The following is a 19,391-nucleotide window of genomic DNA, read 5'->3' as shown; positions in this document are numbered from 1 at the left end:
GCTAATGATGGTATAGATGTTTTCCAAAGTGCTATCAGAGAATCATACATAATCTGGTCCAAATTTACAAAAAAAAAATAAATAAATAAATATATATATATATATATATATATATATATATATATATATATATATATATATATATATATATATATGTTGATTGGTGGTAAAAAGTGTTCAAAGTCAGTATTGAGATTTGTTATTGGTGCAAGGTAATCTTCTTGCTCAGTCAGGGGTTGGGTTGTCATTGGTGTTGCACATTAGCCCTCCTGTTATATTTGCGGTCAGTTTGACCACATTCATCTTCTAACTTCTAACTTCTCTAGATATATGATTATCATATTTTCTTTTTGGTTTCATATTGAATGACTTTTCCTAATTTAATGGGGGCAAGTGGGAAAACATGAAATTAACACGATGATACGTTTTCAGTGTCCTGTACACATTTGGTACCCATGTTTCACTGGTGCCTAAAAACCCTGTTTATTTAGCTTTATAAAACATGTTTTCTTAATTTAAGGGCTATTCACACAGTCAACAGGAAACATAAAGCACCTGATACATAAACTTGGGTGACAGTTTTTTGTTATATTTATTTTCTGGAGGTTTAAATAGTGAGGTCAAATTGACCCCAGTTAAAAGCTAAAGGTTTTCTCTCTGTCTCTTCGTCCCCAGGTGATAGAGTGTATAACCCAGGGCAGGGTGTTGCAGCGCCCCAGGACCTGTCCTAAAGAAGTGTACGACCTGATGCTGGGCTGCTGGCAGAGAGAGCCGCACATGAGACTTAACATCAAAGAAATCCACGGTCTGCTCCTCAACCTGGCCAAGGCCTCGCCTGTGTACCTGGATATACTGGGCTGAACGCCGGACGACGAAGGAGAAGCGCATCGGTTTTGTGTGTTTGTGTGTGTATGGCGGGTGCTTGTATGTAAGTGTGCATATGCTTGTGCGTGTGTGTGTGTGTGTGTGTGTGTGGGTGTGTATGTGCACATTTGTGGTTGTATGCATGTGTGTGCCCTTGGATGGACATGCTGACACACAAGAATGACATTTGCAGTACGTGCACGTGTGCGTGTGCGTGCAAAAAGGTACCACTGTACAGGATGTGAAGCTATTATCAAACTCTTAAAGGCAATCAAAAAAATCCCTCGACCCGTCACCCGACCGTCCTTCTTCCCTCTCTCTCTCTCTCTCTCTCTCTCTCTCTCTCTCTCTCTCTCTCCCCGATCCCATCTCTTTTTCCTCCTTGTGCATCTTTACTCCTCCTTCCCTTACTCCTTCCCTGAAAGACATTTACTGAGAATAGTTTAACTGTGGGAAAAAAAAAGCTTCTCACTTCTTCTTTTCAAATGCTTTAAAATGACTGGGGCTAAACTGATGAAACGCGATTAACGGGACTTAACCAGCCGTCCTGAGGACTGAGTGGTGTTTCCTCGCTCACCGCCTGTTGGTCAGCCAGCGGAAGTGGTTTGAACAGCCGTAACATTCACCGGAGTGAGCAGGGCATGGGGGCTGGGGGGGGGGATTTCCGGAAGCTTTATTGTTTGCTTGTAAATATGAGACTGTGGTGAGAGGTTTCAGAGGAAATGGCTCTGTGTGACGGCGAGCCACAAAGACACTGTGTTTTCCCCTCTCACCCTGACCGTTTGTCTGTCTGTCTGTCTGTCTGTCTGTGTTGCTGCCTGTCTGTCTGTCTGTCTATCTGAACCGTACATGACTATTAATGTCAGCATCATCATCGAACACAGCCTGCGGAAAAGACCGGACAGATGACAATGGACACACTGGAATGGATCCTTTTACAGACATATGATGACTCCCCCAAAAACAAGAAGGGAAAAAAAAAAAACAAGCACTAGATAAACTACTTGAGCAGGTCACTGGTTTGCCAATTTTGCTGTTGAAAAATGCCCCTTCGCCAATATAACACAGCGCCTAATGAAGCTGGACTGAACTACTTTGGGGGGAAAAAAAAAAAGATTAAAATGGGTGTTGAGGAGAAAGCGTGATTTACTCTACTATAATTAAGGATGTCGATGCTCTTTAAAAGTCACTGCTGTGAATGCCGAATAACCTAAATCTACTAAAGTTTGTGGTCAGTGTCGGTTTATCTGCAGTTTATGGCGCCGATGCTCAGTATCTCCTCATGCAACAGACTGACATACGTGATATGGATATTTGCACTCCTACTTGCATATTGTTTCCGTTGTTTTTGGGTGCAGATTTGTTTTGCCTGGACTGTAGCACAGCACAGGGTAATGTAATGACTACTTTTTCTTTTTTCTTTTCTTTTTTTTTTTTGGTAGTGACAGATGCTTCACTTGTGATGTCAACCGCTCGTGTCGGAGGTCAATTGATTAATTTGTCCGCAGCTGTCTGACAATCTTGAGGTCTTGTGAGTGGGGGGACGGGGATGCAGGGAAGGGGAGGGGTGAGGGGGGTTGAGGTCGCAGAGGGGCTGGGCTTTGAGCGGTCAGATCACGGTCAGATGTGTGGGCCGCGGTGCCGTATGAGGTGTGGTTCATTCAGTCAACCCATATTAAATCATCAAGGCTCTCAGCACTCAGACATCCTTGAAAACCACATCTGTGCTAGAGGGGATGCACACACTCACACAATCGCACAGTGACTCCCACTGAGATTCTGTACACACACACACACACACACACACACACACACACACTCGCATACCTTATCCTGCCATCCCTCCATCTCCTCATGCACACACACCCATACACATGCACAAGCGCGTGTGCACACACTGAAAGACACTCAAAACGGCCCGAGAAGGAAATTGAATTGTGCATGTTTTATTATTTGAGCGGTGCAGTGCTTTAGCCAGGCCCCGTCCTCTGTAATGGTGTAATGTATATTTCATTACAGCCTAATGGGCTCCATTAGCACAGTCTCCTCACAGACATTCAAGACTTATTGTTTTATGGCTGAGAAGGAAGGAGGGATGGCAAGGGAGGAGTAAGTAGGAGAAAGGGAGAGGTAAAGGAGAAGAAAACAAGGAGTGAGAGGGGACACGAGGAGGAACGAGAGGAGAGGTCGAAGAGTGTACTGGGTAGAAAGGGAGAGGAGACGCAAAGGCAGGACGAGAGGGGAGAGTGAGAGAGATGGAGAAACTTTAGAATGGAGGTGAGAGAGTAAGAAAGAGTGGACCGAGGGTGTGAAGAGGTGAGAGTGGGTTGTTGAGAGAAAGAAGAGGGAGAATCAAGAGTGGCTGAGAGAGAATGAGCGTGGTGGAGGAGGAGGGAGAGAGAGAGAGAAAGAGAGAGAGAGAGAGAGAGTGGAGGTGTGAACGTCCATGACAAAACAGAGAGAAACCCAGTGAGGGAACCTCTTTCATCACTGCAACAGCGACTGCAGGCGGTTCTCTAAGCTGCAACTTTTAACTTCACACTCCCATCACATTCCTATGGCTAACCACATACACACACACATAAACACATTTTACTGGCAATCTACCAATTGCTTACACTCTGAAAATAAACTCGATAATGCACCACATATCCCCATTATTGAGAACCACTTCACTCACTTACTCTCGCTAGCTGACATATCGAGTCAAGCGCCTACAGAGACACTGTACATATACAGCGGTTTGCTTGCACACACATGAACACACTTTACGTTATTTATTTTTAATTTTTCCTGCATTTTACAGGCGCATATTTGACACTTTCATGAGGCATAAAAAAAGAACAAAGCTGTAATCACTGCGGGTTGACTCGAACAGCCTCGGTAAGATGCGAGACATCAAAATAAGAGTTTGGTTTGAAATTGCAAGTCTTATTTGTGTCTTATAAGCAGCACTTGATGGTTTTGATGTTTGTGAACTTTAAAAAAAAAAAAGTTGATTTTATTGATTTATAGTATATTCATTTTTAAATTAAGAAGCATTTTTGTACATTTCTTTCTACGCGTGAGTTAATATCTGAGGTTGCCTTTTGCAGCCTCTAGCTGACTGACTGATATTGATCACTGTTTTAATTGTTTTAGCAAATATGTAAGATAACCCCGGGTGTGTGTGCGTGTATTTTTATGTCAGGCTCCCTGTTAACAGCTACTTTGTCTGTCCTCGTGTACAATACGCTCTACTGCAGGGATGGATGCTTTAACAAGGCGCTTTGTAAATTTTATTCTGACACTCTGCAAAATTGTTGTCACCAGTCAGAAGCTGAATGTGGGGCTAATGGCTTTGGTATTGACTGGGCCGGCTAATGGTCAAAATCCTCAGAATTCATCCCTGCTGTATAGTAAGTACAGTTTACACTGAATGAGCGTACTCAACATATTCAATATGTGTCACACAATAATGCTGTGCAATAACAGAGGACAGGGAATGTGGGGCTGTACGTTAGCTGGACAAAACTGTGAGACAAACACAGTGCTGATGAATGTCTGATGTCAAAAGATATTACCAAGAGTAGAGTACTTCAAAGAGCAACATCTCAGTTGGTGGCACTGTGTGTGTGTATGTATCTGTTGTGTTTTGTAAATTGCAAACTGTGTCAAATCGGACTTTGATGATGATGGCTTTGGGTTGACAAGTCGGTGTTACAGGAAGAGGATAGAGAAACGATGATTGGCATGAGCTTGTGATGAAGACCAGCCAGCACAATGCAGGATTCGCTCTGTCGAACTTTCATATAAAAAAAAATAAATATATATATATATAAAAAAAAAAAAAAAAAACGCTGGCTGAAGATCGGCAGACTTTGTGTCAATGCCACAGATCAAGCATATTGCATTGGTGAGAGGAACAAAAACAAAAACAAACAACTACTGTATGAATGGACACCTCAGAAAAGGAGGGACTGACAATCACAGACTTCTCTCTGTCTTATTCAAGTGACCTACTGTAAAATAGACTATTCTACCAACTTTCCTCTTCTATGCTGCCTACTGTACGTGATAGTCTTAAACTTTGGTCTCTAGAAGTACTACATTTTTGTTTTGGTTTTTCTAAAATGAAATAACAGCAAGAGGAATGAACAAAAAGAAGAAAAAAAATACACAAAATAATATGTACAAATGTAAATAAGCTGCTGAAAGAAATAAGCGTTGCTATAACTGCTGTGTCCGAGACTGTGTCAGTATCTAGATTGTACTATTTTCCTCTTTGTCTTAGAAGTGGAGGGCAGAGAAATAGATAGTTGGGACTCACAAAGACACAAAATGACATATGGCCCCCGGGGGAAGTGGAGCTGTGTTTGCTCATTCCCCCGGCAGTGTGTGTGTATGTGTGTGTAAGCGAGTGTGCATGTGTGTGTGTGTGTGTGTGTGTGAAGAAGGCTGATTGATGCCAGAGTGAGCCAGGAGGGATCCGTGGGCTGGTTCAAACTCTAGCCAAATCCCAGTTCAAATGCAATGAAATTCAGCATACAGAAGTCAGGAACTGGTTTGTCGTCAGCGCTCACCGGCTTGTGATAAATGACTGTGCAGGAGTGAAGTTTGTATTATGGCAGCTAAGATTTATGGAATCACATAATTGTTTCATTTTCCACTCCAGAATCAGCCTTCTTCTCGCCACGACGAACTGAACCTGGGTTTCACTAAAAGTATATCAGCAATATTAACAGATACTTTTGCTTACCTATTGGCTTAAATAAAAATGAAAAATATATGTCTCGGTGGAATGATGCATACTCCATATACTGACAAACATCATGCCTTTAAAATTGTCATGATATGATCCATATGCAGTTCACCCCCCCCCAGCTTTCACATCACTGTGTGATATATGCTACCTAATAGAGCTGAAATATCAAAAAGGTCATCTGTAAGAAGATTATCTTTGTGCTTTGATGTTTTTTGGACCTAAGCCCCTTTGAAGAATGTAATACCACAAACTGCTTCTTTGAAAAAGAAACTGTGATTTCCCATATACGGTATCAGCGTTTTTTTCAGTGTCAGTTGCTTTGTTCTGCCCTGTTTCTCTCTCTCTCTCTCTCTCTCTGTGGTTGGAGGTTTTCACTGCTGCCACCAGGGGAGAAAAAGTATGTATTGTGTTTGTCTTGTCTGATCAGATATTTGCAGTAAGAAGCGCAAAAACAGAACTGATACCGATACACTGCAAGGTCAACCCAGTTATATGGCATCTGTGCAAGAGACGTGTTAAAGTGTGTAAATTAAATGTTATGGTATTTCTAAGCAAAAATGTTTCTGTCGGAAACATCTGCATTTCAAAGTTGGGATGTTTACTTTTTTGATAGAAATGACACTGTGTAAGCATTTTTATTTATTTATTTATTTATTCATTATTTTTTTTTGGCACCATAAAAGTTCTGATGCCGACCATCTGTTATCTCTGCTAATATGGACACACACATATACACACGCACACACACACCAACGGAGCCTGTACAGTCATACAGTGCAAGGTGGAAATGATCATAATGAGTCATGACAGTAACGGTGATGGTGATGATGATGATGATGATGATGATGATGGTGATAATTGCGATATGACTTCTCTCTGAACATGGACCAGTCTGTCGTGATACAATGTAATTAATAAAAAGTGTTATGTCACGTCAAAGTTTCAACCACTGACTGCTCTGCAAAGTTAAAGTGTGTTTTTATATGTATGTGTGTTTGAGAGAGTGAGTGTGAGAGAGAGAGAGAGAGGCGGAGAGAGGCAAAGAGAGAAAGAGAAAAGGGAAAATGGGGATGGGTGTCTGCGCATTTGTGTGGTTTTGAGAGAAAAAGAAAAAGCACTCAGGCATGCTCAGGGCGGTATGACAGAGAATCTGAAAAACATTCCAAATTGAATTCAGCGATAGAACCGGAGAGTGCTTGAGTGACGCTTTGCTACATCTTTCGCATCCTATTAATCCTAATATAAATCCAATGTCTTTCAAGAATTCAAAAAAAAAAAAAAAAAATGGCACTTGCTTGGTTTGCAGATTAGAAGAGCAGGCGGGGGGATTTTGTGGGGAATTGTAGGCTACTAGCAAATTGGACAGGAGAGTACGACTAAATCCCCCATGCAATTAAGCAACAGCTGAATTAATATGTTCTTTTTACACAGAGCCCTGTCTACATTTTATCTTTTAATAAAAACGTCATTGGAAAAGAAATGAGAAATACACAATGGGACACAAAATGCACCTCGGCAAGAGAGTGTGTGTGTATGTGTGTGAATGTGTACGCGTGAGTGGGTGTGCAAGAAGGAAAGTACCCAAGCTCAGCGTATGTGTCTGTGTGTGTGTTTGTGTTTGTGTGTGCATGTGTGCAGGGAGAGCGTACTAGAGCTCGGCTCTCTGTGGTGTATAGCAGAGAATTCCTGCACTCAGCACTTCAACCTCATAAATTACACCTTTAATCAACATACAGACGCAACATGCACATACATGTACATGTACACACGCACACACACACACACACACACACACACACACACACACACACACACAGAGGGGGAAGGATGAGACAGACTTTGAAAGCTGATCTATGTCAAAAGATGGACACACAAACACACGGAAGAACTGCCACTCTGTAAAAACTGATGCCAGCGTTAAATTACACCAATTCAGACCAATTTTGGAGCAATTTTGCCGTGGCCAAAAAAAAGAGCTTTAAATTTATAATGCTTGTGCTTCAGTGCTTTAAACATGTAGCATGACATGTTCCAAGAAAAGATTTGACGTGAGGAACAGCCCACAATACCTCTACAAAACACAGCCCTACTTTTATGATGTGTGTACACGAGTGTCACACTGTGCATTTCTTCAGCGCTCCTCTGTGATCGCCTGCAGACACCACAGTAGACCGTGAGAGACGCTGTGTGCTGATTGGCCGGGGTCAAACATGTAGTATGGCCTCCCTCCTGGCCAAGACATGATAAGAATTTATGTCACTGTGAAAGCCTAATGTGATAGACAGAAATATTGTGTAATCTGATCCTGGCATAAGGGGCATCCTGGTGGCTCAGCTGGAGAAAGTGCATACGCACCATTTAACCACGACATCCTGAGTCATGAATCCAGCCCACCGCATTTATCACATCCTCCGGTGCTTCCTGTTGATCTGTCGGCTGTCAAAAAAACAAATATTCCTAAAGGAATTGTAAAAGAAGAGTGAACACTGCTCGCCCTTAAAGTCCCATTCCGTTGGCAAACGGGATTTTCAAGCTTTAAATGGGATTATGAGAGATGTAGGAAGTAAATTGAAATTTAGTAGTGCTGAAAATGGGGGTTACCTACACATTTCACAAATCTAGTATGACCCAAATCTTGGCTTGTATTTCTGTGTTTCACACACGACTTGTAATTCTTGACATTTTTTTTCCTCAAGAATTGCAAAAGACCTTTTTCACAGCAGCCGTTTTCACATGAAATAGCAGGATAAACACAGGTGTTACTAATGGCATTAGTTAAAGGTGGAGCCGGCAATTCTGCAGAATGATTGTTGATATGTGAAATAGATTTACTGTCCTCCTCTCTTTCGAGATCGCTGACTCTATGTTTAATGTTGTGTTTCATAGAAAGAGTCTTTCCAGTTAGCAAACATGTACAACAGCAGGACCCTGGCTCTGTAGAGCTAAATGAAACTGAATCTTAATTAATGTTATTTGCAACATCTTTATTTATCCTGCTGTAAAAATGGCTCCTGTGATAAAGGTCTACTAAACAGTTCACCTGGGAAAAATACCAGGTGCTCACAGTTGTTAGGTAGTAAACTCCAGGTGCTCCTGAAGAAAAACAGATGATCAGTCAAGGATCTAAGTTAAAATACCTTTACTGATTAGTGCATATCCAAGTCATGATTTGATACATATGATTGTAGCTTGCATATGCCCTAACTCTCTATGAAAAACTATTGAGGTTCATGTTTTTATCCCACCATCACATGCATTGGATTTCAGTGACTACAACTGACTACTACGGGTGAGGCAGATAGTCAGAAAATCTGAGTATCTGTCATGGATAATGAGTTTTTTCTTTTTTTCTTTTTTTTTTTTTTTCTGACTATGACTGCTGACCAACTATGAACCCACAATTTGTGTTTAAGAAAGGAACATCTAGACGGGATGATAGTAAAGATCAATGTGGGTGTGAGTGTTTATGACCAGGAGGTTGCCTTTAAGCTGAGTGTAGCCTCTAGAATAAAGATCAAGTAAAAGGAACACAAATAAAGGAAAGAGCAAATATGACAGGATGCTGGAGCCACACATTGTCTCTGTTTACTACTCTTTACCTCCGATGTGGTGGATTTATCACATCCAACTCTGACTGGAATGCACAAACTGATGATAGACGTAACAACTCAAAAAAATAGTTTGCTCATTTTTTTTTAGTTGAATAAATGAGATGGACAAATTGTTATCATTGTGTAACATCAGGGTCCCCCATTTTACAAATTCCTTAGGGAGGAAAATTTACGAGCATGCTCCAACCCTCCGGCCTCCTCACCACCCCACCATCCCTTGTGCTTCCCTGTGTACATTTATTTTGTCAAGTGAAGTCAAGTTTATTTGTATAGCCCTTAATCATAGTTACATCATAGGCTGAGTGCTCCACAAGACCTTCATTATGAAACAATAAATAAATATGACCACAACACTAGACCCTCAATGACAGTGAGGAAAACCTCAGAGAAAATGAGAAAAAAAGAGGCCTAAAGGGGCCATCCAGCAGTTGGCAAAGTAAGATTAGATGAGGAGCATGAACACAGTGCACAAAATACAGGTAATAGGAATACCAGGGTGAATGATGTGGGATGATCAACAACACCAATTCTGTCATCCTCAGTCAGTAAGGTGGCAGGAGGACACCAGCAGTGCCCTGCCACAGTCAACTAGGGCTAATTTATTTTTTCGCCCTTCTCTGGGTGAGGGCTGTGTACTTTTTTTTTAATAAAACATGGGGGACAACAGGCCGATTTTTTCCATAGTTATTATGCTCCTGTTTTTTTTTTTTTTTTTTTTTTTTTTCAAATCATGCAGGCTTTCAATTTTGAGGTAACCTACTTTCCAATGGACATAAAACTGACTCGGTCCACGGATCCCGAGGGGCAGAAAAATTACTGCCAGCCACAAAATGGAACTACTTGGGGAGTGAATTGCTGGGGATCAGTGTGGGCGCATCCAGTGCCAAGAAAGAATACAGCTGGTTTTAAGTTTTTAGCTCTGCAACCAGCAGCTAGTATAAGTCACTCTGTCAGGTGGTCCTACTTTTCAATAAACCTTACTGCCCATATGCCACTGAGGGACAACACTGCTATAGAGACGCTATGAGCCTGGCAGCTCCATAATTTTCAGTTTGGCTTGGCTGTTAAAGCGTATGCTGGGTTTGATAAGCTATTGGTCTCCAGTTGGGTGAGTCAGTTTAAAAAAAGAGCACCAAATTGGTCCCAATTCTGTGACTTCATACTTGTTTTTTTTTTTTTTTTTGCAAAGTTTGTGCTTACCACAGATGCACACTGAAAACAGTGAGAGAAACAGTGTCTCTGGTGTAATGTACATTATAGCATGTCCTCACATTAGCCCTGATGGCATAGAGAGCCCAAGTGCCATCTTTATTGGGGAGCAGAATGATCACACATCACCAGCATCCCTGTGATGTGTCAAGATAACTTGAGGTAAGCCTATTTTGCTTCTTATCATAGTTTGAATATGTTTATTTCATCTATATAGGTCGTTTGGTAAAGGAAGTAGAGCATTGCAACTCCCTGTTCTGTACATATTTTACATTTTACCCTTACTGTTCATATTTGGAGACATTCCTAAACTAACTGTTGTTACACAAGGTACGTTTCATGACTAACAATTGTACTGCATTTTTTGTTTGTTTGTTTTTGTTTTTGTTTTTAACAAAGGTCTTCATCTATTTACTTTAATCGTACACCTATAAAAAGCCCCTATAATACTTTCAGCTGAAACACTCTGGCTTGAAATTAAGATACCACTGCCAGCAAGTCTGTTACTATTTGACGGAGCTTGCAGAGCGGCTTTGTGTAACAGGTGTGAAAATAATATTAAGTTTGCCTGGTGTTAATGAAATGGAGTTCTCACTTTGCACTAAACCTGCACTCATGTGGTGTCAGAGTCATCGAGTGTACAAGTTTCCCAGCAGGAAGCAGCACCTGAACACTGTCCTGGACTGTATATTGAATCCTGCCCAGTGTTTGACGTAATGCTCTTTCTGATGTTGCTGAATAGAGCACAGAGATGTAAATTTCATAAATAAATATGAAATCAATCCAAAACTTGACTATGAAGACTTATGCACACCTTCAGCTTCGTGTAGGTGCATAGGAAGACGGGTCCAACAGGCAAGAAAAGAAGATTCCCGCACAGTGTCTTAACACTTGAACTTGAATGAACTTTCTTGTCAGTGCAGAACATCTGTGAAAGCTTCAGACCCTCTCACCCGATGAAGGACGAAGCCCCGAAACGTTGTGCATTGACAATGTTTATTGCAAGCTTGAAGACAGTGAGCAGGAATCTTTTTTTCAACGAATAAATCCAAATATGATCCAAAGACAAATCCAAAATACATGGACATTCCTTGATAGCTATAGTGCTACAACATTGAACATCCACTTTACATGAATATCCCCTGAAACAGCCTTACTTAGCTAATCTGTAGCTACCTTGACAAATAATTTTAACGCTGGACTTTGTCCTATTTTTAACCAAAAGCAAGTGAACATGACATACTCAGCTGGCCCAGTGGTGACTAGAAGGAAATTTGTATATCCAATAAATGAAGCACCACATGAATAAAGGGTTAGTGATACATGCTTGCTCAGTGTTCACATTGCAATATGTGCTTGTAATTTCAGTGACTAATTTGCCTGATAAAAACCATTTAGTCATTTAGTCTGTACAGCCAAACACTACATTTTGTCCAACTGGCTACTGTCATAGTGAAAGACAGCGAACTTACCACAGTGCAGCAATATAGTGGAGTGTATTTGTTCTTCTTGACAGTACAAGAGTGAATAATGCAGTTATCCTGCCTGTAGTAACTTCATCCACAGCAACAGCTGGTTCTGCTCATCTAGCTGGGCACAGTGGGACTGGACAGCACACTGTATCTGTTTGTCTACGAACCCATGGAGCGACGCAAAGTGGCTCCTCTTTCAATTTTGGATCTATTTATGTTTTTGAGCCAATCCCTCTCGTTTCTCAGGAAATCCCAGGACAAATAAACTCATCAAGAAATACAATGAATTAACCAGTTCACACAGCCCTGGCTTTTCTATAGCTCTGTAGCTGCACTTTGCTATGTATGCTGGAGGATTTATTTGAGAATGATATAATAAGATAAACATTCGACATTGGCTGGCCTGTTTAATTTAGTTCACTTTGCAGCCCATTATTTCTGGATCTTTCAGCACTGGAAACAATGGGAGCCAAAGCATAGTGTCTCTATTAACGGTGCTGTACATCAAACGCTTAGTAAGCCTGTTTCTAACTAAAGCCTCCCGCTACCTTAATACTATACTATTAACAGTGCCGTCATTTCAAAGCTCCTAAAAGCAGCTGGGAAAAGCAACTGTAGCTCAGAGGAAATGTGTCAGTGCAGAAACATCAGCTTACAGAGAAAACAGACAAAAGAACAATGGGTTGTTGGACAAGACATGGCTGTTAGGTAATGACGTGGACCAATTATAGGTTTTAAAGGGAATGACAGGCACTCATTAGTGGTTAATCCCTTACTACTGCACCTGGTTAGTGACATCATAGCCACTGCATGGAAATGTGTGTGTGTGTGAGTGAGTGTGCTGAATGTTTGCATGTGTATGAGCATGTGTGAGAATCAGGGTTGCTTCCAGCTTATGGAGGACTAAAAGGGACAGAATGAAATAAATAAATACATCTTTAAATAAATACTTAAAAGTGTCATTAATTAATTAAAATGGGAATTAAATAAATAAATGTGTCATTAAATAAATAAATATGTCATTAAATGTGTCATTAATTAATTAAAATACCAGTTCATTTAATGTAAAAACATATATATAATTATTTCATTATTTATTTAATTATTTCATGGACCGGTGTTGCAGTGCTTCATGAATTAATTTTATCTGTCAAAGTCACCCATCAAAGTCAGTGGGCGGGACTAACGTGAATCTAGCCCAATCGATTGCTTAGGTCTGAAGCCTGGAAGTCTGCCGGAGCCGGAGGAGTTCTGCTGAGAGCCTCTCCAGTTAAAAGTTGCTGCTTCTCTGAGTAGTTCTGGGCAACTTCTCGACATTTTGTGGCTGCACCTATCTAGCACGCATCGCGCACCGCAGTAACATTTGCTCCTGCAAATCCCCCATTTGCTTGAACCGAGTAAAGGTTGCGCCACCAAGTGTGTCAGAATATCAAATCAAATCAAATCAAATCAAATCAAATCAAGCTTTATTGTCATTAAGCTACACATACAGCAGTAGTGCACACAAAATGAGATAGAGTTATTCACTTGGGATCCCCGAGTGATGGTAAAGTCAGCAGTTTAAAAGTCTAACAGCTTTCTGGAGGAAGCTGTTGCTCATTCTAGCGGTTTTGCTTTTCACCGTTTGCCTGATGGAAGCAGTTCAAAGTATTTGTGGAGCGGGTGAGAAGGGTCTCTGACAGTGTTCAGTGCTCTGCTCCTGCAGGAATGGGATGTTTCCATGGAGCCATGTCTCCACAAAAGCAAGCACACAGCAGTCTCTCTCCTGCGGGTGTCTCTTAGCAAGCGTAGCTCGTCCAGCTTGTTGTCGAGGGAGCGAACATTAGAGAGCAAGAGCCACGGTCCTGCTGGTCTGGAGGGGTTAGCCTATAGCCTTTAGCCTGTAGCCTTTAGCCTGTAGCCTTTAGCCTTTAGCCTTTAGCCGGTAGCCTGTAGCCTCTAGCCTAGCGTGGATCCCGGCTCTCTTCCCCCTCATTTGTTTACGTTTGCACCGCTTGCGCTCCCTCCTCTCCCTGGTGGCTGCCGGTGTAGACGCAGGTAAAATCCCGTGCTGGCGTAGTGTGTCCACATCAAAGCAGAGTGCCTCAGTTCTTGCAGCATGCTTTACCTGATGTTTAGTAAAGTCTCTCGGCTGTAGGTTATGCAACCTGAGCGTCTGGGTTAAGCAAAACAGTTAAAAACTTTCACTCTAGAATATGTTTACTTGCTCTGCATCAATCGATTATCTGAAGTCGATCTGTCTTGGCTTGCTGTGCCGGGTAACCAATCAGGTGTTAGGATCCGCCCACTGACTTTGATGGGTGACTTTGACAGATAAAATTAATTCATGAAGCACTGCAACACCGGTCCATGAAATAATTAAATAAATAATGAAATAATTATATATATGTTTTTACATTAAATGAACTGGTATTTTAATTAATTAATGACACATTTAATGACATATTTATTTATTTAATGACACATTTATTTATTTAATTCCCATTTTAATTAATTAATGACACTTTTAAGTATTTATTTAAAGATGTATTTATTTATTTCATTCTGTCCCTTTTAGTCCTCCATACCAGCTTGACACCATACTCTTCATTAGTGCGTTTTAAATGAATTGTTTTTAGAGTATTATTCAGATGATTAAAAAATAATCCATAGTTTATATTTACATATTTAACTGAAAATAACTCGACTGACTTTCCTCAGTTAACTTTGCAAAGAAGGAGGCAGAATTTGTGTTTCACAGTCAGTCTGCTCGAGCCTTCTTCACACAAAGATGACAGAAAGAGAGAGAGAGAGAGAGAAACAGAGAGATGCTTGTTTTGTTAGCACTGGGAATAGTCTAATTATTTTGATTTCTAACTCAGCATTGGTGAGCCCAATTTCTGTCTTTTTCCTGTTCCAGTGGGTCTGCTCCTCCGCTCTGCTGATAGACTTGTGCAAGATGTTCAGTTGGTAGCAGAAGGTGGCTCATAATGAAGATGTTGAGTGTGTGTTCACTGTCTCCCAGTGTCGAGTGGGAGGTTGTTGTTTATTTGTTGTGCTCATCCAGATGCACAGAGCAATTCTTTGTGCGAGTATGACAAAATAGTCTGATATGTTCTTTTCTCAGTTTTGAATTTAATATGACAGATTAACAATGGAGTTGTCAGCCATTAGCACTCGTGAGCCAAGTGAATTCCTGTAAAAAGCAAAAGCACTAATCACATTGTGTTCAAATATAAGGACATGTGAGCACGGATGTGATGCAGTTCACAGTATGGATTGGGAGGAGTAACCTCATCCTCAGACTCTCTACTCTGTACAGAATTAAAAAACGGAAAGGAAATCCCTGATTATTGTAGGAAAAGAGGAGAGGCAATAAAACTGCACCACCATCCTCTCATTGGTCTTTTCTTGTCCATTTGACTTTGAACACAAAAAGGCAACTTGTTAATTGCCCCAATGATTTGTACAAGTCTCTTCAATAGCATGAGTGAATACTGATTCTGAAATATTGCCTCATGTTTTGACCACTTGTTTATCGCCTACACTCATATTTTGCACGGGAGGTGGAAGCTGACTTGAAAACCAAAAATTCTCTCCATCTGGTAAAACTAGAAGTCCAAGAAAACAGGGGCGCTTCCTTAAAGTTAAGGAGGGCCTTGGAGTGTTAGAGAGGCATTTCGTTCCAACATAGACGTGGCATTCCTCTTTCTCAGCCCATAAGTCAGCTTGTGTAGCGTGTTACTGGTGTTATACTGTAATCCTATCTTGAAATGGGAATTCTAGTGAATGATGTGCCGATGGATGTTGAAGCTGCCATTGTTTCCTGAAATGTCTGCAACTTAGGCGTCAGTCAAGTGAAAGGTCGAGAGCTTTTTCTCCACGCCTCTCCACTGAGATCTGAATGTAAACATTAAACATTAAAAATTAAGATTTGCTGCATGCCTTTGAAATGTATTCAAAACGGTCACTTGGGTCTAAGAACATACTCATTGTCTGTAGGGTTTAAATTATGAATGTAAACAAATCTATATTGTTTGCCATGGAAAACTGAGTTGTGTCCGCCAGTGCTCATGCAGTTCATAGCATACAGTAAGTTTAGGGTGGGTCCTTCAAATGGCTTCAAATTATTTATTTTAAATATTTCAATATTATTGTTAGGATGTCATAAAATCATATGAATCTGATTTAATATTTCAATAACAACAATGGCAGTGATTTCAAAGAAAACAAATAAATAAGAATTGGGGAGATTTCTAATGTTGCACACTAAATCACATGCATTTCCGGGTTGAATGTCACCCAATTCCTGTTTAATACAAATAAAAATGATGGTTGCGGAAATGCAGACACAAACACAAGTAGTCGCATCTCGGCACAATGTGAGGATGCGTGTACATGTGAACACAGCATACATTTGCTCTGAATATAGAGGAATGTACCCTCCCACAGGCTATCAGTGGATTGGAAAACACAGAAAAACAGGACAATCGAGAGAGTGATTCCTCATCCTCTGCCTGCTCTCCTGGAAGAGTTTCCTGTTCCTCCGAAACGGAACAGCCCGTGGCTTTATCAAGATTTATGAGCTGAATCATCATTGGAAATATAAGACACTTGTTGGGGTGGAGGGCTGGGGCATGGGGGGGACTGACAGAGAGAGAGAGAGGGGACTGGCTGGAGACAGAGGTAGAGCAAAGGAGACAGAAAGAGAGAAAGAAAGTGAGGGTCAGACAGATGAACCAAAGGAGAGAGACAGACAAAGAGAGGGAGAGAAAGATACAAACAGACAAAGAGGGAGAGAGAGGGTTATTTTATTCGGGAAACATATCAAGACTTGATTTAAAAAAAAAAAAAAAAAAAAAAAAACATCATCTTCCTTATTATCTCTCTGGTCGCCATGGTTTTGCTCCCTAAATGTGCCAGCATCCTCTTTGAATCCTAGTATAAAACACTATAAACACAGAGTGCAGTGGAGATACTGGACTGAAGGACTGAAAGAACTGGACACACAGTAAAAAGAGGTACATTTATTACATCACAATTTCAATTTTATTATTTATACTTTTTTAATTCATACTTCAGAGACACACACAGAGACTAATAACGTGAATGAAAAAAGGTCACAGAGACAGAGAAGTAAGACAGAGAAAATGCACAACAATGCACAAGGGATGCTTATCCAACAGGCTCTACTACATTATGACTGTATTTCTGGAGCAGATATACAGTAATGTACCATGTATAATGTAATTAAACTTTTGCCAAATCCTGTTGGCAGAGCGCGAAAGTCATCCCCTTCCAAAAACAAATCTTCCCCTCTCAGAAATGCCTTCAGCGGATGCTGCTCTGCTTTGAGTTTAAATTTTGAGTTAAAAAATTTCAGTTTAAATTTATGTAAACCACATTGATAGCTGTGCCTGTAACTTTATCAGCCCTTTTCTTGTGCTGTTAGCCAATGTTACTGTTAGTGATCCCTCTGGCTCTGGCAAAGTTGGATTACATCAACAATGTCTGTCCCGCCTTACAACAGCGCCAATTGTCCGGTCAGTTTTTCTCCCAGAAATCACAGTTGAATTGGCCACCAGATGCACTGATTAGCTTTTTTTTTTATGTAAATGTGCAATTCATGGGTCTGGAACCAGATTTTACAACAAGGCAAAATCACTTCAGTGGTCCCAGCCGGAACATGAAAACTTTTGAAAACTCTTAACTATAAACTCTTAAAGGGCAACATTACGAAGCACAGTAGAAGAGGCATTATTTTAACATACAGCCACAACCAAGTCGGTCATGTTTTCATTAGTTACAACTCAGAAAGCTGACTACATTCCTCGTGTCCAATTTGCCAACCGCAGCCGCTGTAAAGACAGCCCTGTCAATCTCACCTCCTCAGTGGGCTGCCCCTGCACCATTACCTGTGGCCACGGCTGCCCTTCGCAGTCCGTTCTACTGGAAACTATTGAATTTGTCATTGTTCTGAAGTGAAACTAATTCTAATCAACATTCAAACTGTGAAGTGCCTGATAAATGCCAACCCTCATTATTTCGTAGCCTTTGCTACCTTAAATGAGCTTACTGTCTGTCCATTGAACAATATGCCACTTTGTAAAATGACTGCTGAGTAGTGTGTTTTAGTCATGTCTGCTAAGGGATGTGCCTGTGCAAATTGAATCAAGTGCGTCTGCATCTGTCAGATTTTCTGATGACTACTGAATGGAGGTAATAGAAGCAAACCAAATGAAATCAGCTTAGTTTGTGCTTTCTTAGATGGCACTGATAGCTGCTTGCATATTTTGTGTGCTCTGTGTAGAGATGTTCTGAGGGTGGTGAAGGAGTGGTAGAAAGACAGAATAGGGAAGAAAGAGATGACACGAGAAGAGAGGTAATTGGTGAAAAGGAACGGAATACTGGGGAAACGACATAATGGAAATAAATTGCAATAGAATATGAAAAAACATGATGAGAGAAAGGCAGAAAGAAGAGGGAGCAACAGAGGGGGAAGCAGACCGAGAAAGGCTGTGTACCAGAAATGAGTCCAGGAGAGAGAGAAAATAACCAATCAAATAAAGGGCAAATAACAGTAATGAGCAGCGCAATAATAAACAGAATAAAAAGGGAGGGAGAGAGGGCACACCAAGGGTCCAAACAGAGGACATCAACCATCTACAGACAATAACCAAGAATCACTGGGGAACATGATAAAGAGAGAGTGATCGAATGAGCAACAGAGGAGAGCCAATGAACGAGGGATGGGATTTTGATGGAGTCTCATCTGGAGTGTTTATGACGAGGCAGCGCCAGCAACATAATGAGTTGACTGATCAATCTTTCCTCCTGGCCCCGCTGGATCAATAGCACTGTTTTGACATCCTACATTAAGCTCTAACTAATTGCCAGATTGCTAAATGCTTTTAAGAAGGCAGAAAAAAAAACATATCCAGGGCAATCAATAATGCAATCATGCCAGTGACTCTCCTGTACTGCCAAGGGAAGACGGATGTGCTGGTGTGTGTGCTTGTTTGGGTGTTTATGTGTGTGTGTGCATGTGTGTTTGCATACATTTCTGCGCTGTCCAACAAAGGGAGATGTTAAGGGCCAAATGGCTTCATGGTTCATGGATTTGAGCACTGGTGCATGTTTGTGTTTGTTTATGTGCTTCGATGCGTATGCATGTTTTTGTGAGTGTGTTTGTGCGTGTATGTGTGTGGTGCCGGGGCAGCTGGGAGTTGTGGTCAAAGAATGAGAGCAGAGTGGAGCAGTGGTGTATTTGGGGTTTGAACCTCTGCGGCCTCAGCGGGACAGTTAGTTGACTTGGCTCACAGCTCAGTGGCTAAACCACCAAGACTTTAAAAAGCACTCACTGAAAAGAAATAGTAGCCTGCACAGCTTTAGCTAATAATGGGTTTGTTTGTATGCGCAATCCTATTTGTTTGTACATGCACAATTTTTCCAAGGTGATTTCCAAACTGTCAAAACATTTTTTACAGTCATGAAGTCTCTCTTTCTCTTTTT

General features: G+C 41.0%; 1 protein-coding gene across 2 annotated transcripts in view; it reads left to right on the top strand.

The window, feature by feature from the left end:
• Window positions 1-916, top strand: part of ntrk2a (neurotrophic tyrosine kinase, receptor, type 2a) — an 83,246-nt gene extending 82,330 nt beyond the window's left edge. For both annotated transcript variants that reach the window (XM_030060997.1, XM_030060996.1), the window contains exon 20: window positions 676-916. In XM_030060997.1, coding sequence (XP_029916857.1) covers window positions 676-861 — 186 coding nt within the window. In that variant the 3' untranslated portion in view covers window positions 862-916. The remainder of the gene's footprint in view (window positions 1-675) is intronic.
• The last annotated feature ends 18,475 nt before the right edge of the window (window positions 917-19,391 follow it).

The sequence above is a fragment of the Myripristis murdjan genome, chromosome 9 (genome assembly GCF_902150065.1).
Source record: "Myripristis murdjan chromosome 9, fMyrMur1.1, whole genome shotgun sequence".
Lineage (NCBI taxonomy): Eukaryota > Metazoa > Chordata > Actinopteri > Holocentriformes > Holocentridae > Myripristis > Myripristis murdjan.
Note: the sequence above shows the minus strand (reverse complement) of the source record. Positions and strands in the feature narration are given on the sequence as shown.